The 24,357-nt window shown below is 42.0% G+C and overlaps 7 protein-coding genes across 7 annotated transcripts; 2 read left to right on the forward strand and 5 right to left on the reverse strand.

The window, feature by feature from the left end:
- Window positions 1-297: 297 nt before the first annotated feature.
- On the reverse strand, window positions 298-2,471 carry hsp90 (chaperone Hsp90; the record flags this gene model as incomplete). Its single annotated transcript, XM_040893890.1, has 2 exons — window positions 298-2,145; window positions 2,214-2,471. 2 exons carry the CDS (start codon window positions 2,469-2,471, stop codon window positions 298-300), a joined length of 2,106 nt encoding a protein of 701 aa, XP_040752374.1.
- Window positions 2,472-3,866: 1,395 nt separating this feature from the next.
- P175DRAFT_0501617 (NTF2 and RRM domain protein) lies at window positions 3,867-6,203 on the reverse strand. Its single transcript, XM_040897208.1, has 3 exons — window positions 5,823-6,203; window positions 4,690-5,742; window positions 3,867-4,628 (listed from the first exon to the last, which is right to left on the reverse strand). Exons 1-3 carry the CDS (start codon window positions 6,135-6,137, stop codon window positions 4,332-4,334), a joined length of 1,665 nt encoding a protein of 554 aa, XP_040752375.1. The 5' UTR covers window positions 6,138-6,203; the 3' UTR covers window positions 3,867-4,331.
- Window positions 6,204-7,166: 963 nt separating this feature from the next.
- On the reverse strand, window positions 7,167-7,607 carry P175DRAFT_0437057 (uncharacterized protein; the record flags this gene model as incomplete). Its single annotated transcript, XM_040893837.1, has 2 exons — window positions 7,167-7,502; window positions 7,557-7,607. 2 exons carry the CDS (start codon window positions 7,605-7,607, stop codon window positions 7,167-7,169), a joined length of 387 nt encoding a protein of 128 aa, XP_040752376.1.
- A 2-nt stretch (window positions 7,608-7,609) lies between these two features.
- P175DRAFT_0501621 (uncharacterized protein) lies at window positions 7,610-8,504 on the forward strand. Its single transcript, XM_040897209.1, has 3 exons — window positions 7,610-7,666; window positions 7,832-7,882; window positions 7,959-8,504. Exon 3 carries the CDS (start codon window positions 7,995-7,997, stop codon window positions 8,295-8,297), a length of 303 nt encoding a protein of 100 aa, XP_040752377.1. The 5' UTR covers window positions 7,610-7,666; window positions 7,832-7,882; window positions 7,959-7,994; the 3' UTR covers window positions 8,298-8,504.
- Window positions 8,505-8,931: 427 nt separating this feature from the next.
- Window positions 8,932-10,563, forward strand: P175DRAFT_0532355 (uncharacterized protein; the record flags this gene model as incomplete). Its single annotated transcript, XM_040899958.1, has 3 exons — window positions 8,932-9,022; window positions 9,083-9,224; window positions 9,306-10,563. 3 exons carry the CDS (start codon window positions 8,932-8,934, stop codon window positions 10,561-10,563), a joined length of 1,491 nt encoding a protein of 496 aa, XP_040752378.1.
- Window positions 10,564-10,640: 77 nt separating this feature from the next.
- Window positions 10,641-19,248, reverse strand: P175DRAFT_0509492 (putative cAMP receptor-like protein; the record flags this gene model as incomplete). The annotated part of the gene is made up of 6 exons (XM_040898432.1): window positions 10,641-10,935; window positions 11,024-11,419; window positions 17,958-18,055; window positions 18,156-18,686; window positions 18,736-18,937; window positions 18,992-19,248. The coding sequence occupies 6 exons, from the start codon at window positions 19,246-19,248 to the stop codon at window positions 10,641-10,643; spliced, it is 1,779 nt and encodes a 592-aa protein (XP_040752379.1).
- Window positions 19,249-22,629: 3,381 nt separating this feature from the next.
- On the reverse strand, window positions 22,630-24,307 carry P175DRAFT_0479529 (cyclin-dependent serine/threonine-protein kinase phoA). Its single transcript, XM_040895396.1, has 3 exons — window positions 24,047-24,307; window positions 23,956-23,979; window positions 22,630-23,818 (listed from the first exon to the last, which is right to left on the reverse strand). The coding sequence occupies exons 1-3, from the start codon at window positions 24,272-24,274 to the stop codon at window positions 22,898-22,900; spliced, it is 1,173 nt and encodes a 390-aa protein (XP_040752380.1). The 5' UTR covers window positions 24,275-24,307; the 3' UTR covers window positions 22,630-22,897.
- Between the last annotated feature and the right edge of the window lie 50 nt (window positions 24,308-24,357).

Here is a 24,357-nt window from a genome sequence, read left to right on the forward strand (position 1 = left end):
TTAAATTCACCTATAGAGTCCAAGAGGGAAACAAGTTTCAGAAGAATCAAACTGTGTGAATTTGGTTTATTAAGAAGAAAACGCTCAAAACGCCAGTAAAGTTTGACATCATCGTCGACAACATAAACAAAGAGAAGAAAAACCAACTTCTGGCCTTTCTATTGATTAAAGAAATAAGCCGAAGTAGTCAAGTCATAAAAAGGCGGTTACTTTTTTTGTGGTCCTTTCTTTGTTTTTTTTTTTTTCAAAGGAGAAAATCCCGGGGAACCGGGGGGGGGGTGGGAAGGGGCGACTAATTTAGTCAACCTCCTCCATGGCGCTTTCGCCGGTGGTGGTAGCGGGGACAGCCTCATCGGTGGCGATCTCCTCGGTGGTCTCAGCCTCCTCATCGATGTTCAGACCGAGAGAGACGAGCTTGTGGATACGCTCAGCGAAGCTAGCGGGCTCGTCAATAGTGAAGCCGGAGACCAGGAGGGAAGTCTCGAAGAGGAGCTGAGTGATGGACTTGACGGTGCGGTCGCTCTCACCATCAGCCTCGACCTTCTTCTTGAGCTCCTTGATGATGGGGGATTTGGGAGAGATCTCAAAGGTCTTCTTGGAAGACATGTAAGAGCTCATGGAGGTATCACGCAGAGCCTGGGCCTTCATGATACGCTCCATGTTAGCGGACCAACCGAACTGGCCGGTACGGATGGCGCAAGGAGCACCAATGAGCTTGTGGGAGACAACAACCTTCTCGACCTTGTCGCCGAGAATGTTCTTGAGGCTCTTAGCAAGATCTTCGTACTCCTTCTCCTCCTTCTCACGCTCAGCCTTCTCCTCCTCGGTCTCCTCGAGCTCAAAGTCCTTGGTGATGTCGACCAGCTTCTTGCCGTCGAACTCCTTCAACTGAGTGAAAGCATACTCATCGATGGGGTCAACCAGGAACAGAACCTCGAAGTTCTTCTGCTTGAGGCTGTCGAGGAAGGGAGACTTAGCAACGGCCTTGATGGACTCGCCGGTGATGTAGTAGATCTGCTTCTGGTGCTCCTGCATGCGGGTGACGTAGTCGGCGAGGGAGGTGGCCTCATCACCAGACTTGGTGGACTGATAGCGGAGGAGCTTGGCGAGGGTGGAGCGGTTCTGAGCATCCTCGTGGATACCGAGCTTGATGTTCTTGCTGAAGGCAGAGTAGAACTTGTCGAACTGCTCACGGTCCTCAGCGATCTCGGTGAAGAGCTCGAGAGTCTTCTTGACGATGTTCTTCTTGATGACCTTCATGATCTTGTTCTGCTGCAGGGTCTCACGGGACAGGTTGAGAGGAAGATCCTCAGAATCGACAACACCCTTGATGAAGCCGAGCCATTCGGGAATGAGATCGGTAGCGTCGTCAGTGATGAAGACACGGCGAACATAGAGCTTGATGTTGTTCTTGGTCTTCTTGGTCTCGAAGAGATCGAAGGGAGCACGCTTGGGGACGTAGAGGATGGCACGGAACTCGAGCTGACCCTCGACGGAGAAGTGCTTGACAGCGAGGTGGTCCTCCCAGTCGTTGGAGAGGGACTTGTAGAAGGCAGCATACTCCTCCTCGGTGATGTCAGCCGGGTTGCGAGTCCAGATGGGCTTGGTCTTGTTGAGCTCCTCCTCCTCAATCTTGGTCTCCTTGATGGTCTTGGTCTTCTTCTCCTTCTTCTCCTCTTCCTCGTCGACCTCCTCGATCTTGGCCTTCTTCTCCTCATCTTCTTCCTCCTCCTTGGTCTCAGCCTCCTCATCGGGGACCTCCTTCTCAGTCTCCTTCAGGACGTGGAGATAGATGGGGTAGGAGATGAACTCGGAGTGCTTGCGGACAACCTCCTTGATGCGGCTCTCGTTGAGGTAGTCAGTCTGCTCCTCCTTCAGGTGAAGGATGATCTTGGTACCACGGCCAAGGGGCTCACCCTCAGTGTCCTGGGTGAGAGTGAAGGTGCCGCCGGCAGCAGACTCCCAGATGTACTGCTCGTCATCGTTGTGCTTGGAGATGACGGTGACACGGTCAGCAACGAGGTAGGCAGAGTAGAAACCAACACCGAACTGGCCGATCATGGAGATATCAGCACCAGCGGAGAGGGCCTCCATGAACTGCTTGGTGCCAGAGCGAGCAATGGTACCGAGGTTGTTGATAAGGTCCTATTTTAATTAGCTTCATATTCAGAGAGAGAGAGAGAGAGAGAGAGAGAGAAAGCCAGGAAACTTACAGCCTTGGTCATACCGATACCGGTATCACGGAGGGTGAGGGTCTTGCCCTCCTTGTCAGGGATGATATCAATGCGGAGGTCCTTGCCCGAGTCGAGCTTGCTGGGGTCAGACAAAGACTCATAGCGAATCTTGTCGAGGGCATCGGAGGCGTTGGAGATGAGTTCTCGCAAGAAGATTTCCTTGTTGGAGTAAACAGTGTTGATGATCAGCGAGAGCAGCTGAGAGATCTCAGCCTGGAACTCGAAAGTCTCGGACATGATGAAAGAGGGATTATATTCTTTATGGAGGAAACAATTGTTAGTGGCAAGAAGTTCAATGATCACACGAAGAAAGCAGCAATGAGTCGGTGAGCCCGGCGAAAGAGGGGTAAGTGGTCTTTCAGCCTCGTGGAAAGCTCAAGAAATCCACTCCAATGACTTGTGGGAGCCAAATTGAGGATTACAGTCAAGGCTGGTGCTCTCCAAAGTGAGGCGGGGGCATAAAATTTCCAGAGACAGAGAGGGGCTTGACTCACAGAGAGAGAAGGGGGGAAAAAGAAAAGGGAAATCGTGAAAGAGATATTGGGGGGGGGGGGGGGTGTGAGAGGAGTGGGATAGTTAAAGGAGAGAAGAACTGCGCAGGGGAAGCGGCAGGCTCTTTAAGTATTGGATAGAAGAGAGAGGGGGGAGATGAAGATGAAGAGAAAGAAAGAAAGAGAAGGAGCAGAAGAGAAGAAAAGGCGGAGGAGACGCAGAATAAGAGGCGGGCGACAAAAACTCGGTGCGGCGTTTCTACGGCGATCCAGCAACTTCCACGCTCCGGATCCGCCTTTCCAGCTGCTTCTCTACGGACTCTGCAGGTACAACAATTCTGTATTCTCCTACTAATATTAATATTCTCCTATTCTACTCCCTTCTCTCCCAGAAGAATCTCCTTGGGGTCCCACTTGAATTCTGAATCTCTTGGGGATTCTTTTCTTTCTCTCTCTTCTCTTCTCTTGTCCTTCTCAGGCTCTATCTAGAACGTTCCGCTCCACCAAAAGACCAGCGCGGGGCCAATCACATTTCCCCATCTTTCCTCCCATGGTACCTAAACAACAGAACTTTCCAGATTTTTTTTGCTTTCTTTTTCTCTTGGGTTTCTTTCGGTAGAATTCTCTAGAGTCGTCAGTCTAGAATTGGTTGGCTGTACGGAGTATGGTACTGTGTAATGAACATTGTTGAGTGGCACTGACATGCAGCGTACTCGTACAAGGCATCTATCTATCTTGACACTGGACTAGGAATGAGACGTAAATTAAACCTATCCTGCTACCTAGTATCAAAGCTGAATGGACTTTTTATGATCTGCTTCATTTTCTCTCTCCTTCTGTTTCTTTTTCTTCAACTGTACCTGCCTCTATCCAGTCATTAATATCTGCACTGTACCATCCCTAACCTACCAAACGCACTCCCTCTACTCGGCCCTCGTCCGAATACCTGGACTATCGGGAGCCGTGCAAAAATAGGGTATCTGGATTTTTCAACGAAAGAGGAAAAGAGACGAAAAAAAAGGACATCCAGTTGTAATCCCCGTCAAAAAACTCAAGGAATAATACTGGGGCAACTTTAAGACGAAAAAAGTATTAAAAGCGGCGAATCAAGCAGATCAACCAGGCCAGCCACAAGAACTGTAAAAAAAAAAAAAAAAAAAAAGGATAATGAATATACGGGCATTAAGCTCGCTATGCTAGGGATAATAGAGAGAAGGGGGGAAAAAGTGACAACAACAACACAGTGAGAGAAACAAAAAAAAAATGGTCATCAGGTGCAGGCCAATGAAACCTCAGCTTGAAAATGGGAAAGAAAAAAAGAAACTTTTCCAACCGCTAAGATGCATTGTGACTGGGGAAGGGTCACATAACATATGTCATTATGAGTGTTAAAAAAAAAAAAGGGGGAGTAATACATGTCCTGGATCACTGTAGCGTCTAACAACCCATGAGCGCCGTCCTGAACCAGGATGAAAGGCTAAAGAGTCGTGAGGCCGAAAGAAAAAGGAAGAGGAAAAAAAAAAGAAGGTGTCATTAGGAACCATCTCATTTCATTTACCTTTCTTCGTGTGGCATTAGGGGAAAGAGGGAGAAGGGGAGTGGGTATCTAAGCTGCCTGGGGCTGGTTGCGTCCCTTGGCATTCACGTTTCCGCCACGACCGCGAGGAGCAAAGCCTCCACGGCCATCACGCTGGAAGCCTCCGCGACCCTGGCTGCCAGTACGGTCTCCGCGACCTCGGCCAGCACCGCCACGGCTGGGCCCGTAGTTGGCATTTCCGCTGTATGCGTTGGTGCGGGTACGGCGCTCTTCGATATTGATCTGCTCACTTCCGATCTGGTGGGGGTTGGCAGCAACAGCAGCAGCGTAGGCAGCGGCATCGGCAAATTCGACGAAGGCACAGTTCTAAAGTCGACCATTAGTAAGTAAGGAAAGAAAATTCTTGTTTCTTAGGAATTGATCATACCTTCTGACGGCTCACATCAAAGTGCTTGAGCTTACCAAAGCGAGACAGAGTCTGCTTGAGCAGGTTGGCATCCACCTTTTCAGTAACGTTCTTGATATAACCGAGGCAGTTCTGCTCCTCAGCAGCACGAGCCTGTGACTTCTTGTGGTCATGACCGGCCGTCTGCCAGCCAGAGCCATCAGTGGACGGAGGCTGGCTGGGGACACTCTCGGGGGTAGGAGCGGGAGCGGGAGCAGCGGGAGCAGCGGCAGCAGGAGCAGGAGCAGGAGCGGGATCAGCCGCAGCAGCAGCAGCAGCAGCAGCGGCAGCAGCGGAAGTGGGCTGAGGAGTACTGGCAGTGGCAGGAGCCGCAGCAGGTTTCACGGGGGCAACAGGAATAGCGGGAACAACGGGAGCAGCAGCGCCAATCTTGGAGGCGATGTTGGCCCAGGTCTTGGGAACAGCCTTCGCGGGAGCAGCAGTCTCCATAGCAGTAGGCTGGTCGTCCTTCTGGGCCGGAGTAGCAGGAGCGGGCTCAGAAGTAACGGGCTTCTCAGTCTCCAGGGATTCAGCTTCAGTCGAAGCAGCCACAGCAACGGTAACCTCTGCAGCCTCAGCTGCAGGCTCCTCAGGCTCGGTGCCATTGGTCTGAGGGGCAGCCGCCTCAGCAACTGGGGCTTCAGCGGGGGTCTCTTCGACAGTCTCAGGATTCTCATCGACCTTGGCGGCAGCAACCTCATTGTCTACCTGCAGATCGATAGGCTCTTCCTTGACTTCTTCCACGGGCTGGACAGGCGCCTCAGGCTCCGGCTCCTCAATAGCGGCCGCGGGCTCTTCATTGACAACCTCTTCCTCATCAGCCAGGTATCTGAAGATGTCATTGAGAACGTAGTAGCCATTGGGCTGCTCTGCCAGAACAAAGGTCTGAATGAACTTGCGAGATGGCTCCTGTTTGTTGGAAATCTCGCCAATAACGGAAACGAGGATGTTGTCAAAGGAAGCCTGAGCGTCAACGTTCAAGACACGAACTTTACAATCCTGGAAGTCAAGCTGCTTGATTTTTTCGTTGATAGCCTGGGAGGGAAAAACGAAGATAAGTTATGAGATGAGATACACAAGACTTTGCAAGAAACCTGCAAGAGCAATCGACTCACCTTCTGACCCACTGCAACCTGAACGGTTTCAGCTTCAGTGCCAAAGACCAGCTGCGATCGACGAGAGTAGAAGAGGTGTAGTTTATCGGGACTGCGGCTCATGTTGGTGTAGTACTGCTCGACGAAATACCAACCGACCTCATCCTTGGAGATACCATTCTTCTGCTCGCTAGAGGGGGCATTGGAAGGGGTGGTGGACTGAACGGGCTGAAAGGTGGCGGCGGTGTTGACAGCAGCGTGGGTGTGGTTGTAGGAATCGGGATAGGCGGGTTGTGCAGGGTAGGTGCCGTTGATAGGAGCTTGGGTGTCGGCCATTGTGTCGAGGATAGAACTTTTGAAGGTCGAATGAGAAGAGTTGAGGGGAGGAAAAAAAAAAAAAAAAAAAAAAAAAAAAAAAAGAGACGAAGGAAAAGAAATTTAAAGAAATCAGAGATTGCTCGAGAGCAGAAAGGCGGAGAGTAAGAATGTATGAACAATCAGAAGAGCCTCTATGTGGCGTTGAGGAGAGAATAAGAGATCTAGCAAGAACTTTTTTCCTCCTTCGCTTTTGACTATCAATAGGTAGTAGGTATGTGTTAGTATCTGAGTCCCAGACAGGTACTGCCGGCCGGTGGAAGGTGGGCTAGGCGGGAACGAGAGGACCCCAAGACTTACACACAATGCTAAGGGTGGAAGGGGGGAAAAATAATATTCCTGTGTAGAACGGAATGAATTCGATTGGAAAGGATTCCAAGAATAAAAAGAAATAGGTGGCGCGTTGGAGGATTGCGTTGAGAGTGTTGATGTGGGAGGAAGAAAAGATTCTTGTGCGATTAATTTGCAGAGGGATTTGCGAGGGGAAGTCCGGGAAGCGGCAAATGGAGAAGAAGATAGGAGGTTGATACAGAAACGAAGAGTAATCAAGGTAGTCTGGAGCGACGGGAGAGAGATGTAGAGGGAATGAAGGTGAGCGAGGGCAGAGAGTGATGAGGTTTGCAGGCGTGGAAAGTGGAAAGTGGAAAGTTTCCCCAACTCTGGGCTGGCCGTGTGTTGTGTTTACCGCCTGCTGTTTTGGGCGATCAGAGATTATGATTATATGTACATGACAAAAGGAGGGATTATTTCCACACCCAAAACGAGACACATGGCTGGCAAGCAGAGAATAAGAAAGATCTCATAAATTGACAATCAACAACTAGCTGGGGAGGGGTATGAGATATGAGGACAAACTTCTCGTCAAGGAACTGGTATCAGATTCATTCATAGGGTTCGCCGCCAAGGAAAACCAACCAAAATTCAAAAACCGCAAGAGATGATGCACAAAAGAGAAGAGCAAAGCGCGACTCGCGACCTGTTGGAACAAATTTATGAAGCCGCCTGGGTTTCTTCTTCAGCAGCAGCAGCATCTTTCTCGCTCAGAACAGGCTTCCGCATGACGGCATCCTGGCCAGTCATTCTGCGTCCGAGAGCACGCTCTACCTTGGCGCCCAGCGCCAGTTTGCTCAGGTTATCGCTCTTCTCGGGGGTAGGGACGAAGCGCTGCTTCTGGAGAGGCTTATTTTCCAGACGCTCGAGGCCGGCGCGTAGATTGTGGACTTCAGCGAGTCTAGGGTCGCCGCTGGGCAGGCCCCCCAACGTGCGCTCCGACGCAGCAATCGACGGGCTTCCGCTAACGGTGGAGAATCGCTTGGAGGTACGGTTCTGCAGTTAGTCAGAAGGTGGTCTAGGAGACCTTTGGAGTCCAGCAAGACTTACGGAGGGGGCCATGATGGGGCGTTCGGAGTCTAGTGAAGTTTGTCTAGCCATAGTGAAGTGGTCCCGGTGACGTTTGGACGAGGTGTGAGGCTTCAAGATGCGAACGGATGCTGGAGTGGTAGAAGCACAATTAGGAACTATATATATAAATAAAAACCAAAAGGAAGCAAGTTCAAAAGGTTGGTGGGACTGGATCAAAAATAGGAGTCAAGGGTTGGCAAAAGGTACGGCCACAGGAAGGAAATGCAAAAATCACGGATGGAGGGAGGCGGTACCTTGAATAGGTCGAATCTGATAGTGACCCCAGGATAGCTGAAGATAATAATCTAGTAACTTCCGAGGAGCGAGAGGTGCATATATTAATATAAGCTGGAGGCAGGAATTCAGGAGAGGAAAACTGACGGGAAGGTGGGTCGGAGCGAGGCCTTGGGATGAAAAATGGGATTTTCGGTGTTTTTCTATTTCGAGGTGCAAGAGTTAAAAAAAAAAAAAATCCAACTAACCTCCCATGGTTATTATAAAAATAAATCCAGGTATTTACTCTGGAAGAAGAAGAAGAAGAAGAAGAAGAAGAAGAAGAAGAAGAAGAAGAAGAAGAAGAAGAAGAGATCCTTCATCATCCCACCTCCATTTCAGTTGCCTGCCTCCTTTCTCTTGACAACGGGGACACGGAAGAGAGCCGAAGGACACCAAATTCTTCCTCCTTTCCTTTCCTTTCCTTTCCTATTCAGTATGGAATAGTGGAATACATTCTCTTGTTATAGATGCTCTGCCACGTGCAGAGGAGAAAATGACCCTGGAAGCCACGCGATCTGCTATTTTTATTCTCATTAGTTACTTAGTATACGTATAGTTATAGATAGATACCTATCAGTTATCCCCTTGCTTTAGGGTGAGGTTAGGGTTTTAGGGTAGTAAATGAGAGTCAAGTATAGCAGTTGATAACAGAGAATTTAATACTACCTAGGTATACTTCTATAGAAATATCAACCATCGAAACTAACATAGAATCTATAATATACTCTTCTCAACAAAAGCGGCCATAAAGGCGGTGCTTTTCCCCTCGGCACTACATATACTACGGTACTACGTACTACCTCTAATACATCAACGGCGAACTCCACCATGGCACCACCACCACCACCACCACCACCACCCACTCAACGTCATTTCTAAAGTCCAGACGGAGCTAATCATTAACTATGATCAATTCAATATCGATAACTACTTGTTAAAAAATCTTTCCCTACCTACTCTATAACGTTATATGTTACCGAGTATCAATCCACAACCCTCATTTACCGAGGCAAGATACCACCAACCATCTCTCGAATATCTCAATATCTCAATATTTTCATATATTATTTAATCTATTATGCCCAAACCAAAAGCCTTTCTCAAAGAAACAAAATCAAAGAAGAAAGCGACGCCGCAGCTCCCCAGAACCGCGGATGAATTCTTAGCTGGTAAGCTACCTACCTACCTAGCTGGAGCTAATAAATAACTGTGCTATTGCTGTTTTACAGTCGGGGTTGAACAGGAAGAAGCAGGTGAGAAATGGCGCGCGGGAGATGCGGCCAAGTCGCTGCGGTTTTTCATGCGCGCTATTAATACCTACGATGAGGGGTTACAAAGGCACCCTGGGGCTTTTGATTTAGCGTATAATAAGTAGGTTGTTTTTTTTTTTTTTTTTTCCTTTTTTATTATTCCTTTTTTATTATATTGATTGTTGTGTTTTAACTCTTACAGAGCCCGAGTCCAATATGAAATCACCCAACATCCCAGATTAGCGACGCAGCTGTCCACGCCCCTGGTCGAGGTCCTACGGGTGGCGTTGCATTCGCACCGGGAGGCTCTTCGTTTGGAGCAGGATAACGCAGATGCGCTTTTCAACACCGCCCAGGTTTTGACTAGTCTGGCGGAGGCGGTTACCGATACCAAACGGCCCGGCGAGGATCAGCTGAACCAGGCAGTCGGGTTTCTGCAGGAGGCCATAGAGCTCTTCCAGCGTTGTCTGATTCTCCAGGAGCTACGCTATACTGAGATGCAGGAGCAGATCAAGCAGATGGAATCGGGGGATATGGGCCCACCGGAAGAGCCGATGCAAGATGCGCAGGAGCCCGCGGAAGCTGACTCAAAGGACTCCGACCAGGAACAATGGGCTGCGGTTGTTGAGCCCGTCACGAAGGACACGCTTGTCGATACGGCCGTCGCCCAACTGGATGCCCTCACCACGCTTTGTAATCTGCTCACGTATGACCCGGGCGTCGGGTTGAATTGGGTTGAAGAGTATTCTTCTGATCTTCTGCAGAAGAAAATCTCTGCATACGTGGAAGGCTCAAATCGACAGTACGAGGCTTCTCTGGCCCGAGCAAAGTTTGCTTGCGCGCTGAACGAAGTGCTGTACCGAAGTGGACGAACCGAGGTTGACACATACTACGGCACGATAGCAAGCTCTTTTGGACCGGATTTGGATCTTTCTGCGGACCCCGAGGGCTTGTGCAGTAAAGCCGATGCTCTTGTCTCATTCAACACAGCTACCACAGATCAACCACCGTATCATGACCCCGAGGCGTTCGGAAAGTCGCTAGGATTTAGATGGCAAGCCCTGTCGGCTGCTGTTGATGCTTTAACCAAAGCTTCCAAGCTCCCTGATGCGGAGAACCTCCCCAAGATCCATATCGCTAGAGGCGATGCCGAAATGAGTCGATGGAAACTTGGCCTGTCTCCGTGGGAGTACGGTATGGCCCAGCAGAACGGCGTCATACTGCTCCGTAACGCTCAGACATACTACCGAGGCGCTGCAGCGCTGGCGCGAAGAGATGGAAGCGCCGAAGAAGAGCGGGACGGAACATGCAAAGAAGCGATTGCAGCTGCCATCGAAGGCCACAAGGAGAAACTGGCTCAACTCAAGACCACTGCGCCAAAAGAACTGATGACGGTTGCCGAGGACATGGTGGAGGACGGATGGGTCACTTCTCCGGACATGGACGCCTTATTATCATAGTATAGATACCACCATTGATCATCTTTATCGTATCATATCGTGTCAGATCATGTCGAGTACTCCGTCGTAGGAAACAATCACATATCCAAACGGGCCTTGACCTCCTGGTCCATCTGCAACGCCTCCTTGCGGAGACTATTCTCATCCGCAAACTGCGACGCAGCCGCCGCAGCGCCCTCCACATCCGCCACGACAGCCTCCAACCCTACCAGCAACCGCTCGATCTCAGCTCTCTGGCCCTGCACCTTCTGCGCGAGCTCGATATTCTGCGCTTCCGTGGCCTCGATTTTCGCATCCAGCACCTGCCTACTCTTCTCTAAATGCGGAGTAAGATGCGCCTTGAACAATTCCTCAGGAGGTAAGGTATGCGGTCTGCACACCAGCCTTGTCAGCCAATCCCCCCCCAAAAAAATCAAGAGGAAGGGAAAGAAAGGGAAAAAAAAAAAAAAAAAACACATACGCAATATTCCCATCCACCGCCCCCTCCCCCCTATCATCCATACCAGAATCCCTCCTCAGCTTCGCCTCCCCGACCAAGCGATCCAACTCATTCAGCTGCCTCACTGCATCCCTCTCGGCAAGGATATCCTCAAACTCGGCCTTCGCGCTCTCCTCGAGTTTCGCGTTGAGCTGGCGCCACACGCTCTCCAAACTCGCCGGCACATGTTTCGCCGGGGTCGGGAAACACGCGGAGAAGTTCGCGTAGGAGTTTGCGCGGATCGTGCGAGCGAGTGCTTGTTCGTAGATTTCGAGGAGGCGCGAGACGCGAGGGCCGGGCGTTTGCGCGATGGGTGCGGCGGGGGGGGGGGAGGGGGAGATTTGTTCTCGTTCTCGTTCGCGCTCGCGCTCGCTTTCTCTTTCTGGTTGATTTTCGAAAGGTTCAGCCATTTTTATCCCCCCCTTCTTCTTTTCTCTTTTGATTCTTGGTGGTATTGATCGGTTGGGTAATTGTGAGAGGGATGTGGTGGTTTGTGGATTTCCAGTGTTCGGTGGGTTGGAGTAACTAACTTGGCTATGTATAACAAATACTAATACGGAAACACGCGTGCTGACGTGATGCAACCGAGGATCTCCACCGGAGCGGATCAACTATGGCCCGGGGTCACGTGACCACACGTGATACCCCTAAATAGAGGTAGAGTAGCAAGATAATCTCTAATTAATTTATTAATTTATTTATTAAATAATATATGAAAGTCTCCCTTTTACCCGTGGTATGACCCGTACACCGTGCTGTAGAACCTGGGGATGTTGGTTAACTTATTAGCTATGGAGATTTCTATATTATCTACTTTTATAAGCTATTACCATGCTAATACTTACTTAAATGCCTACTTGAATGCCTACTTGAATGCCTACTTGAATGCCTACTTGAATGCCTACTTGAATGCCTGCTAATACCTGCTTCAATACCTGCTTTATTGCCTGCTAATACCTCCTTTAATATCGACTTTAATACCTATTTTAATTCTAACTTCCATACTTGCATTAATATAGTAGCTATCATACTATAATTAAGACTATACTATTAGTTTGCCATATGCCCCAACAAGCCGCCGAGCGTAGCGAGGATTTAAGGCTGGTACATATACATATATATGGGTATTGTCAGGGGGCAGAGTCGGATTCAGATATTCATTGACTAGGAGCTAACCAGACAGAACAGTAGAATAGTAGGTGTCAGGTAATAGACAGGATATAGCTTGAGGAGCTATAACAGGATTAAGGATAATATAGCTTAAATACAGGAATAAGGGCAGATAGTTAAGGTAGAATCTAACTAAATAGATACTATAGCTTTATATTATAATAGTACCCCTTTTCTTAAGATCAAGCTCTATTAAGACTAGGAAGAAATTAGCCAGGGTTTCTTAAGATAATAAAAGTAATAATTATTTACTAGTTAGTAGGTATTTTCTAGATATTTAATAAGCTTTTTTATTAACTTATTATATTTAATCTACTTAATAGTATATTATAGCTTAAGTTTACTATAGCCTTAATAAATTTATTAAGAATTAAGAACTTCCTTAATTTTCTATTTTTCTAATCCTTCTACTTTAATAGGTAATAATAGATTAAAATATTAATTAAATAGAGAATTATTAGTAGTAAAGTAGAATAAAAATATATTAAATATAAAATAGATTTTTATATTTTTAAATAATTTAAATTTATAAGTATATAGGCTAATAATCCTCTTAATATAATATAATTTAAAATTTTTTTAATCTAACTTTTTTTATAAGTAAAATATTTAAATATTATAGGTATCTAGCTAGATTTCTTACCCTATAATATAGTAATATATAGGTTATTTTTAATAATTAACTTATATTTTATAATAAGCTTAAGTAAATAGAATCTTAATATAAATAAATTTATAAATTTTATATATAATATTAATAAATTTCTTAATATTTTTTTTAGTAGAATAAATAATAAAATAACTTAATTTAAATTCTAATATTAAGTAAAATCTATAATTAGCTATAAATAATAATACTCCTATAGACTTAGAGTAAATAAAGTTAGTAATAAATTTAGTTATTAATAATTATTTAAATTAATTATCTTATAAGTATAATATATATACTTATAAGTATTATTTTAAGATAATATTAGTATATTTAATTTAATTATTAATCTTAAGGTAATAAATAATAAATAATAAATTATAAATTTTTAAGTAAAATATTAGGTATTTTTAAAAAGTAGTAATAAATTAGACTCTATAATTTAATATAATTATTTTAAGGATATTATAAAGTTTTTAAATATATTTAAAATATAGATTAATTACCCCTTTAATATTAATTATTTTAATATAAAGAAAGAAATATTTTATTTTTATTAAATAATTAACTATAATTAGAATAATATTATAGCTATTACTTAATAATAAGTATATAATAAAATCTATACTTATATCTTACTAGGTATATTTAAAAATTAATAAAAATTTTAATACTCTTTACTTTACTTCTTAAAAAAGAATAATTTAGTAATAAAAGTAATAATTCTAGATTTATTAATTAATATATTTATAAATTCTAAGCTAGAAATATTTATATAATATTAATTTATATATCTTAATTTTTCTAGAATATTTAATAATAAGATTTTTATAATAAAATTTTAATATTTTAACTTTTATTTTATTATAATTAAATATATAAAGTTAATCTTAATATCTTAAGTATAGACTAGTATATTTATAATTAGCTAGTATAATATTAGGATATCTTAATAGATTATTTTTTAAAATATTTAGAATAAATTAGAACTTCTTATCTTATAGATAAGCTTTATTAAATAATAGTTATAATATTAATAATAGGGAGATTAATTTATTAATAGCAGGTTATTTAATAAAGTATACTTAGTATTAATTATTAATATTTAGTCTTAAATTAGTAATAGTCTTAGGTAGTAGGTTTTTAGATTTTAAGATAGTCTAGTTCTAGTAAAGGAATTATTTATTTCCTTTTTTAGATAGATTTTTTAACCTTTTAATTAATATATTAGGCTTAGTACCTAACTTCTTAGGATAGTAATATATTTAGAAGTTAAATTTTAATAAAAATTTAAATTAGCAGGCTTATTAATAATTTAGTAACTTAATTAATATAAAATATTCTAGATTCTAGTAGTTTATAATAATCTTTATAAGTAATAGAATTCTTTTTAATTTAAGATATTATTTTTTAAAATAATAAATAATAATTAATAATTCTTTATTATAAATCTTATAATTATATTCTATTATAGAATATTTCTTAAAGAAAAATATAATAAAATATAATATATCTTTATTATTATATTATAATAATACTCTAGTAAATATATAATTAAAGATATTAATTTCTAGAATTATATCTTTTAACTAGTTAAAAGATTTTAGTATTAAAATATTTATAAAAGTAATTTTTAGTTACTTAAATATTTTTTAATAAATAAGTATCTAATTAAAGTTAATATTTTTCTTAATTAGGTTAACTAATAGTCTAATAATTTTTAAAAAGTTATAAATAAATTAGTAGTAAAAGTTCTTAAAGCTAATAAAGGCTTGAATATTAGTTAAATAAGTTAGTATTTTTTATTTAATAATTATTTTTATTTTATTAAGATCTATTTAAAAGCTATCTCTACTTATAATTAGTTTTAGGAACTTTATCTCGTGCATGAAGAATTTATATTTACTAAATTTAATATAAAGTCTTATTACTTATAGATATTCTAATATTTATTAGATATAATAAATATATTTAGTATAGATTTAGCTATAAATTAGAATATTATTTAAATATATAATATAGAAAATATTTAAATAATTATATAAAGCTTTATTAATAAATCTCTAGAATAATACTAGAACTCTAGTAAGCCTAAATAGTATTACTAAAGATTTAAATAGGCCTAATTAAGTTTAGAAAATAGTAAGGTATTTTTATCCTTTCTTAATCTATAGATTATTAAAAGTAGAAATAATATTAATTTTTAAGAAATACTTTATTTTTTTTAGGTTATTTAGTATCTTTTTTATTAATAGTAATAAATAATAATCTTTTATAATAATTATATTTAGAATTTAATAATTTATATAGAATTATAAGCTTCCTCTAGGTTTCTTTATAAATAAAATAGAGGATATAATAAGAAAGAAATTAAAGTAAATAAAATCTTTTCTTAAATTCTTTTTAATCTATTTTTTTAAAATTTTTAATTTATCTCAAGATATATTATACAGGCTCCTAAAAAATAAGATTTTTTTAAGTAGTAATTTAATCTTATAATTATTAGATTAATAGAGTAGCAGGTACTTAACCTTCTTTAGTAAGAATATATTATAAAATTTAGTAAACTTAAGAAGTAATTACTCTTATAGCTTAGATTTAGTAATAGTAATAGGATTTAGAGTAACTTTAATATTAGTAATAATAGTAATAAATATCTAATATTTATAGTAGGTATATATAGTATAAGTAGTAACTAAGACTCTAGTAATATCTTAATTCTTTAGAGATTTAGGGTAAGAGTTAAGATATTAAGAAGAAGCTTTTAATAGTATATTATATAATATTAAAATCTTTATAAATTTTAAAAGTATATTATAGTATTTCTTATAATAAGAGCTTTTAAATAAAATAATATAATTAATAAATCTAATTTAAGGATTATAAATCTTTAATTAAAGTAAGCTAAGAATAATAAAAAAATATATAAATTAAGTTATAAAAAAAATAATATTTTTTTTAATATAGTTATAAATTTTTTAAGTTAAATAAATAAAATAAATAATATTATTAGATTTTACTAGAGTATTATTAAATCCCTTTAATAAAATAGAGTTCCTTAATAATAATATTTCTAGTTAATTATTTATAATCTAATTATAGTCTATAAAATATTTACCCTTAACTCTAGAGTTAATTATAGTAAAGATTAGTAGAATCTTATTAGGGATTTCTAGATTAATAGATAAGATTATTAATTTAGATTAGTAACTTTTCTTCTCTACTATTATTCTAGTTATTATAACCTTTAATAAGTAAAGGAAGTACTAGGGGTATCCTTAATTATAATTTAGGTTAGAAATACTTTATTTTCTAATTTAGGGAATATAAGATATTTAATAGGTAGGATTCTAGTTAATAAAGGGTATAGGTCTAGTTTAGTAGTAAATATAAAGGTATAGCTAGTTAGTCTTTAGTTAAGGTATAGATAGCTACTTACTAGATAGTTAGTACTACTACAGTAGTAATATAGGCATTAGATTTAATAATTAAAGTAATAAGTAATAGATAAGTCTATTAAGTCTTTAGTAAGAGTAATAGTAATAATAGGATTAATAAGGACTATAAGAATTTAAGTAATAGAAATTAGTTTTAAAATAAATTAAGAAGGCTAGAAATTTTTTATAAATAGGGATAGGATAGTACTTATATAATAGTAGTAGTAATTTTCTAGATTTTATAAGTAATTAATAAAGTTATAATATTATAATAAGATCTTAAAGTATATTAATATTTCTTAAAATTCTTAATTAATAGCCTATTCTAAAATTATAGATAAAATATCTTTATTTATATTTTCTTTTAATATAAGATATTAGAATTTAGTAAAAAAAATACTAAACTTATAATAAATTTATTAGAGATAGAATAGGTTAGTATAAATATTAACTTCTAAATTTAAGTCTCTAAAAACTTTCTCTAAAATTTTTAAAATCTTAATATAATTATTTAGTTTATAAATTCTATCTTAAATATATAGTAAGATTTAAGTATATAAAGTTCTTTTAAAATAACTAGTTATATAAGCTATTCTACTATTTAGGATTAAAAAATAGTTAAGATTTATAATTATTTTTTAATAAATTTAAGAAGTAAAGTATCTTAAATTATTTTATTAATTATTAAACTTATTAGGATTAGAAAGTTATTTAAAGATTTAAGTAATAAAAATAGGTATAATAAAAGTAATAATAATAATAAGAGAGATAGTAATATTAATATCTCTTTTAGAAAAAAATAGTAATTAAAAAAGTATATTATTTTAAGTAAGTACTTTAAATAGCTCTTATTAGATTTCTTTAATTTATATCTTCTAGTACTTAATTATACTATCTTTCTATTAAATATAGTTAAGAAGGTTAGTAATAATAAAGTATAAGGTAGATAATTTATAAAGTTCTTCTATAATAGTAGTAAAGAATTAATATATCTTAGTAATATACTATCTTAATTTATTAAAGATATTATATAAGAGGATTTCTATATCTTTAAGTAGTATAGGTAGTAAGGTAGGTATAATAGTAATAATTAATTCCTAGTAAAGAGGAGCTATATAATATCAGGGGGTAAAATTAGATTTAGATATTTATTAACTAGGAGCTAACTAGATAGAATAGTAGAATAGTAGGTATCAGGTAATAGATAGGACATAGCTTAAGAAGCTATAACAGGATCAAGGACAATATGGCTTAAATACAGGAATAAGGGCAGACAGTCAAGGCAGAATCTAACTAGATAGGTACTACGGCTTCGCACCGTGACAGGTATACATTTCTATCCAAGGTCACAATTAATCAACTAGTTATTTACTTACTCTGTACTCCGTGCTTCCAGCTAAACTCCATAACCCATTCCATAATCACTCATGGCTGAATTTATAAACAAAAAAAAAAAAAAAAAAAAAAAAAAAAAAACTAGTTTGCTAGCGGTCGAGTGCTATCATTCCCACTCGACGCACATCGTATTTCACCGTGTCCAGCACCGTGACTGAATAAACGACGCATGCGCTTGGATCCGAAACCACCGCGTCTGAACCCAGCAAACACCTTTTTAAACGAGCGCCACGATATAGAGATGTATATAAGGCTATTCCAAAACCCTTGCAGGGGGAGAACAAAGCTGGAAGCATAGTTTAGTCCGAAATTAGGAGATCCGGGGAGAACGAATGCGTACACTCGGTTGATTGTTGAGGGGACCTGATTGCTCATTAGTTATGTTTATTTTTCTTTCTCTTGAAAAAAAAAAAAAAAAAACAAAAAACAAAAAGGAGGAAGGGGGAAGGGGGGGGGGACTAACCCAGGTAACGAGCAGCGCGATAAAAAATAACATGGCGTATTTGGTATACGCCCAAGCTGCAGAGTTTACCTCGGACGCTGTCGAGCCGCGGCGGTATGCACGGTGGTGTGGAGGCGGTTCTGGAGCTTCCGCATCGCGAGCCGGGTCCAGTTGGGCATTGGGAGGCGGAACGAGATTGCCTGCTTGGACGGAGACCGAGTATGGACGATGGCCCAGTTGCATGTAGTTTCGCGGAGCGGCAAAGCTAGAAGCTTGGTCGAAGGAGAGACGCAGTTCCCCCGGGGGCAAACATCGGGCAGTTTCTCTCGTGATGCGGATTTCGGTGACCTTGGAGAATGGGGGGTCTTGTGAGTTTGCGAGATCGATTGGGGTGTCATGGGCGCCGGCTTCTTTGAGTTGTCGCCTTCGTCGCCAGATGAGGACCCCGATTCGGGCGTAGATGCTTAGGGTTAAGACAATGACAAGCCATACGGGGCCGTAGAAGAGTGCGAGTCGTAGAAAGTCCCAGCTTTGTGTAACCCAACACCAGAGCTTGTTTGTTAGTTGGTGGGAGTGAAAATTGGGCCCGAGAGACACTTACTATAGCCGATCCGTATATTCTCCCTCGGGACGTGCTCTTGATAAAAAAGTAGACGAACGCCGGGATGAAAGGGAGACCGTAACATAGAACCAAGTATTTCCATTCCAATCGCCGCAGCTGATCTGAATTGAATTTATGGAAGAAGGTAAGGTAGACGTTGAACGCCATGGCGAAGGTCCATAGGGCATCGGCAGGCATGAACCTACGCTACGAGTTAGGATTTATATTCATGGAATTGTAAAGACGGAAAGCCTACCATTGGATCAAGAATGCCTGCATCTGACACAGATTGCTGCTGACGCCGGCGTGAATACCTGACTGCGAGATCAAGGTAGCGATATTGGCCATGATATTGCCTAGACAGGCGTAGAAGACCAGCCGGTTGATGGGCTTGCGAAAGGACGAAGATGAGAGAAACGAGACGATAATGATGCTGGTTCCTAGCAGAGAGACTGCAGAGCATGTCCGTTCTGTTACCGAAATGGCGTAAAGTTGCTCTCCCGACAGCGACATCGCGACATGGCTTGGGGATGTCGAGGGTATTGAGATCTAGATTGGTTGTTGCACCCAGGCCTGCAGCACCTGGTCGGATGACAAGCTAGCTACCATGTATCAAACACTAAATGGAGGAGAAGTTTATATGATTACGAGTATTAAAAAGAAGAGAAGAGAGGAAGAGAAGAAAAAAAGGTCGAGAAATTCAAGTGGTGGCTGACACTTCAGGGCAAGGAAGGAAGAAGAACAAGTAGAAGAAGAACAGGTAAAAGTGAAAATCCCCTCCAGACCGAATAGTACAATAATAATAACCATCCTACTTCAGACACGGGAATGCCGGGGGAGAGCGTCTGCTGGCCCCAGTATTAATCAATTGTGACATGCAAAGACTCCCCAATTCCATGGAGCTAAGAACTCTATCGCAGAGATGAAATCGTCAAACATCCCAAGAGGAGAAAAATGCGGAGAGAATAACAATCTAGACCCAATGCGGACCCAAGTCTGAATTTTCGCAGTGGGAGATCTCGATCAGTGGCTGGTGGGTGATGGAGAGTCAGTCAAGATGCAGGTAGATTAACCTCAGCTGTTCAGTAGGAAGATCGCTCAGCATCCTGAGAAGGTCGAGGATTATACATTCCATTACATATGGCCTTCGATTTCCTGCTCGCCCTGCATGATGGCTAGTCTTAAGTTCCGGAGTAGGGAACCCTTGGGTCGAGTCCTCATAGAGTCATAACTCGGAGTCAAGTGCAGATGCAGAGTGGATTGATTGGAGAAAAGGTGGCAATGCGCTGCTCTTGTCAGTATTTGCTTAGCTCTTCTGAAGGTAAAAAGAACTGGAACGCAACTGAGCTACCAGACTTTGAGTTCCCGGTTCCATGAAACACCACCGATATACTCTGTATAGTAATAATTCTCATGATGCTGTGTCATGGATGGGAACGAACAACCAGACTACCTCTACTACTCCGTACCTCTCGCTAATCTGAAAATTAGTCTTGGAAAAGAGCAAGGGCAGAAATCACTAGTTGCAGATTTGCTTGGATCCTCTGAGTTGAAAATGATCTGTCAGAATTGCCGCGCATAGTCAATTGCTGGAAGTGGCCTACTTACCTGGTCTGGACTGGGGAACCCCCCGAACCCCTTGCTCTCGTAAAGGTGAAGTATTGGATCATTTGCTCCTTCTACTCCGTACCCCGTACAGTCAAGGATAACTGGATGACGGGCTTGCTTCCCCGCAATATCATCAGGACTTGAGCTTCCTAGTTGGTCAAGGCTTGTCGTTCTTCAACCACCAAATACCCATTTAGCCCTGGTCGCAGGTTCCCAAGACTCAACAGGGTTTGTGCAGTAAGTCGTCTCCTAAATACTCCGGTCCGGGGATGCTGTCAACACGGATAAAGGAGGCTATTATTATGGCAAAACAACCCCATGACTAGGAAATAGTTAGTGCTCCCAGTAGTAGACAGGATAGAAGAAGTATGTCTCAATACTTATGTCGATCGAGGACTCGAAGCAGGGGATAATGGACATTCAGTGCCAGGGAACTGCGACACCTGATCAACAAAATGCCAATGGTTCTTTTTCTGCGGGGTTAGAGCCGAGATGAAGAGCAGCAGTTATACCGACTACGATGCAGACGATCGCTAGAAAGGGAGAGAAAAGATTCTCCAAGGCGAAGAGACAGCTGCAAGTGCCCCCCCTTCCGCCAGAAAGATAGAGGTGGGCAAGGACATAGGGAGGGAGAGGCGCCATGAAGGCAAACAGCATCTTCGTCTAGAGAAGGAACCAAATTGGGTTTAGGTGATGATTGGTTCTTAACATCAGCATAGTGGTCTCGATGAACGCGTTCGATGACCGCCATCGATATCCCCATGGCTTGTCTCTGCTGGTCCTGAACCCACAGGTGTCTCGTAGCTTCATCCTGATTGATGGGCCATCGTCGCCTTTGAAAGCAAAGTATCCCTCTCTTTGACTGTATCGTAACGTAACTATATGAAAATGGGTAGAGAGCAGTCGGACCCAGAATAGAAAGGGAGAGAGGAAAGGTATAATGGAGTGCTGATTACTTCCCAGCGGCCAACAGCTGATATGCAGTATCACACCCTCCCAAGGTAGGAGGGAGTGGAGCATAGAGACAGGCAGGTTAACATGCCTTTGGTAATCCTAACACCCTTCTTGATTTGGCGCTGAAATGAATGCAGCCGCCGAAGAAGATGTCAAAACGACTCTCTTAATCGAGGGTAGCCATTCGCGCCTGTGACGAGGATCGTGGATCCCAAGGGTATGGTGTAGAACTTGCTATCCATTTGGGAGGAACCCTGTGTCTGGGAAGGACTGCTGCATGCGTGCTCTGAAGGGTGATGCAGAGGAGTATTTGTGTTAACTTTTTTTGATGGCAGGGAAGATCAGATCTCGTCCTACTGAACACAACTCGAATAACTAATAGTGGTAGATTACTTTCCGCATGCTGCACAAACTATATATGCTTACTATCCACGATATGATGCAAGATTCCCCGTGCACCATTCAACTCTTAACATACATCCAATCTATTTATGGAGCTCGCGACTGGCTTAATGAAAGAAGCAACGAAAGAGAAAGCCTTTGATCGGTCTGGTACTATCATGGATGAAAGGTGAGACGGAAACACAGCCGACCTCGCCTGCTAGAATGCATTGCTCCATCGAGAACACAGTCGTGCCTAGAGTTTTGATGCCTTCAGCTTTCAGGATCCTGCAGGCCTGCAGACCTTCCCATGTTGCTGGGACCTTCATTATCACTCGGGAGGGGTCTGAGTTGGGATCGAGGCGGCGGAAAATAGCGTGGTAGCCTATCCGGATGATTAGCAGAAAGCAGAAGAGAGTGATGGCTGGAAAGGGCAGGGCTCACGTCTTCCAGCCTCAACAATCTTTTGGGTATGAAAGGAGTAACATGGGTTTGACATGACGTGGACATTGCCGTTGATGTATGGCAGCACACGAGCAGCCAGAATACCACTCTATATAGTAAGTTTCATGACAGATATCTGTCTCGTTACGGCCGGAAGACTCACAGCAACGTCCACTGCCAGTTCCTCGGAGCTCAAACTAGGATAAAACCGGGCGAGATCATGAGTGATGGTTATACTCTGCTGGATCACATCGGCATTAGCTGGGTTCTCCAGCTGGAAGAAAACTTCAATCTACTCAAGTTAGCTACTCTTCCTTCCCCCCTTTTCAATGAAATTGAACATTGACGCGGAAAATACTTGGTTCGAGGTAGCATCCTACAACTTTGGTGTCAGTCAGCCTTGAGTTGCCCTGGGACTATGGGATCAGATCACGAATCTTGAGAGGTGTACAAACATCCATGATCGACTTGGTCGTGGACGCTCATCCCAAAACTTGGAAGTGGAATGAATGATAATAATTATATTGATCAGGCTGGTTCTTTTTGATTATCCTCTAGCTCACACATATTCCACAAGAAACAGAAAGGAAAAAAAAAAAGAAACAAGAGTTCGTTACCCTATCTCATGTCTTAAACGCCGCGCTCCTATCTAAAACTAGGTCTCTTGTTATGTCTTTGGAACAAAAATAAACTCATGAACCTCCAAGGCAAAAAAAAGGAAGATGAATAAATGCAGGCAAAGGGAAACAGAAAGAAAATCCCGGTATGTCACAATTTAGTACGGCTGTTGCGGCGGAACCATTCCTCCGTACCCTCCCGCCATCTGTTGCTGCTGCTGCTGCTGCTGTTGCTGCTGTTGCAACTGGGCCTGGAGCTGAGGGAGGTCATGGAACCATGGGTGCTGGAGGGCATCATGAGCACTGATGCGCATTTCCGGTCGTACTTGGAGCATTCTGTTCAACAAATCCAGACCGAGAGGGTCGATCTGGGGGAGAATGATGCCCAAGTCTTGTGTTGCATACACATGGAAGTTGGGCTTGTATTCCGGAAGCTGCGAGATGCCAGGCCAGGTTCGCTCGGAGGGCGTGCCCATAAGACGGAAAATCTTCTGCAGTTGGTCCTCGTTCGTGGTTCCCGGGAACAGGGGCCGGCCCGTGTAGAGCTCCGCCATAATGCACCCAGCAGACCAGATGTCAATGCTCGTGTTGTAGGTCCTGCTGCCCAGAAGGACGTCGGGAGCACGGTACCAGAGAGTCACGACTTCATTAGAGAAGGTGTTGACGGGGATGCCAAAGGCACGCGCAAGGCCGAAATCCCCGAGCTTTAGTTGTCCCCTTTTATTGATCAAGAGGTTTTGCGGCTTGAGATCTCGGTGGAGCACCCGGTTATCGTGGCAGAAGGCAATGCCGTTCATGAGTTGGTGCATGAATGACTTGATGGTTGCTTGGTCCAGTTGGCCCCGATCGCCTCGGGTATCCATGTATTTCTTCAAGTCCTTGTCCATATATTCAAAGACAAGCATGAGCTTGTTTTCCGTGTGGATTACGTCGTAGAGGGATACGATGCTCTCATGTTTCAATTCCTTCATCAGAGAAATCTCTCGAATGGCGGTGGACGGCGTTCCTTCCTCGGAATCGAGATGAATTTCCTTCAGCGCTACCAGCTCGCCTGTCTGGCGATTTCGCCCTTTAAAAACCTACAATGTCGCATATTAGTATGGCCATCAAGCCAGAAAAAAAAAAAAAACAACGACGACGACGACGACGACGATTGGATCGATTGCGCGCGCAAAGTTGGAGTGTGAAGAAATCACGGGAGGGTGTCTTGACGTACGGTGGCATATGTTCCTTCTCCGAGCTAAACAATAAGTCAGCTCAGTCTTTCTAGTATCCAAAACCGGGTTTCGCAGCAAATAGGAAAATACCTTTTCCAGCTGCTGAAACGAGCTGGGTTGGTGCGCCTTGTCCATCGTCGTCGGCCAGCGATGGGGTTGAGGAGGACGAGGAGGAGGGGTTGTGCCGTGAGAGTTGTTGAACAGGAAGGATTTTGGAGACGCAAGAGTCGAGATAACGTCGAGATAGGACGAAGCAGTCAAGCGCTGTGATCGGAGGTCCGTGGCAGGTCTGAAAGCACTGGAATTGCGAGAATCCATGTCCGTTTGGCGCTGATTAGATCCATTCCAGTCTGGGTTTGAGCCCCGCGCGTTTTAATAGTGGCCAGTTGCTTCTGCACGGA

The sequence above is a fragment of the Aspergillus ochraceoroseus genome (assembly GCF_002846915.1).
Source record: "Aspergillus ochraceoroseus IBT 24754 chromosome Unknown P175scaffold_4, whole genome shotgun sequence".
Taxonomy (NCBI): Eukaryota; Fungi; Ascomycota; class Eurotiomycetes; order Eurotiales; family Aspergillaceae; genus Aspergillus; species Aspergillus ochraceoroseus.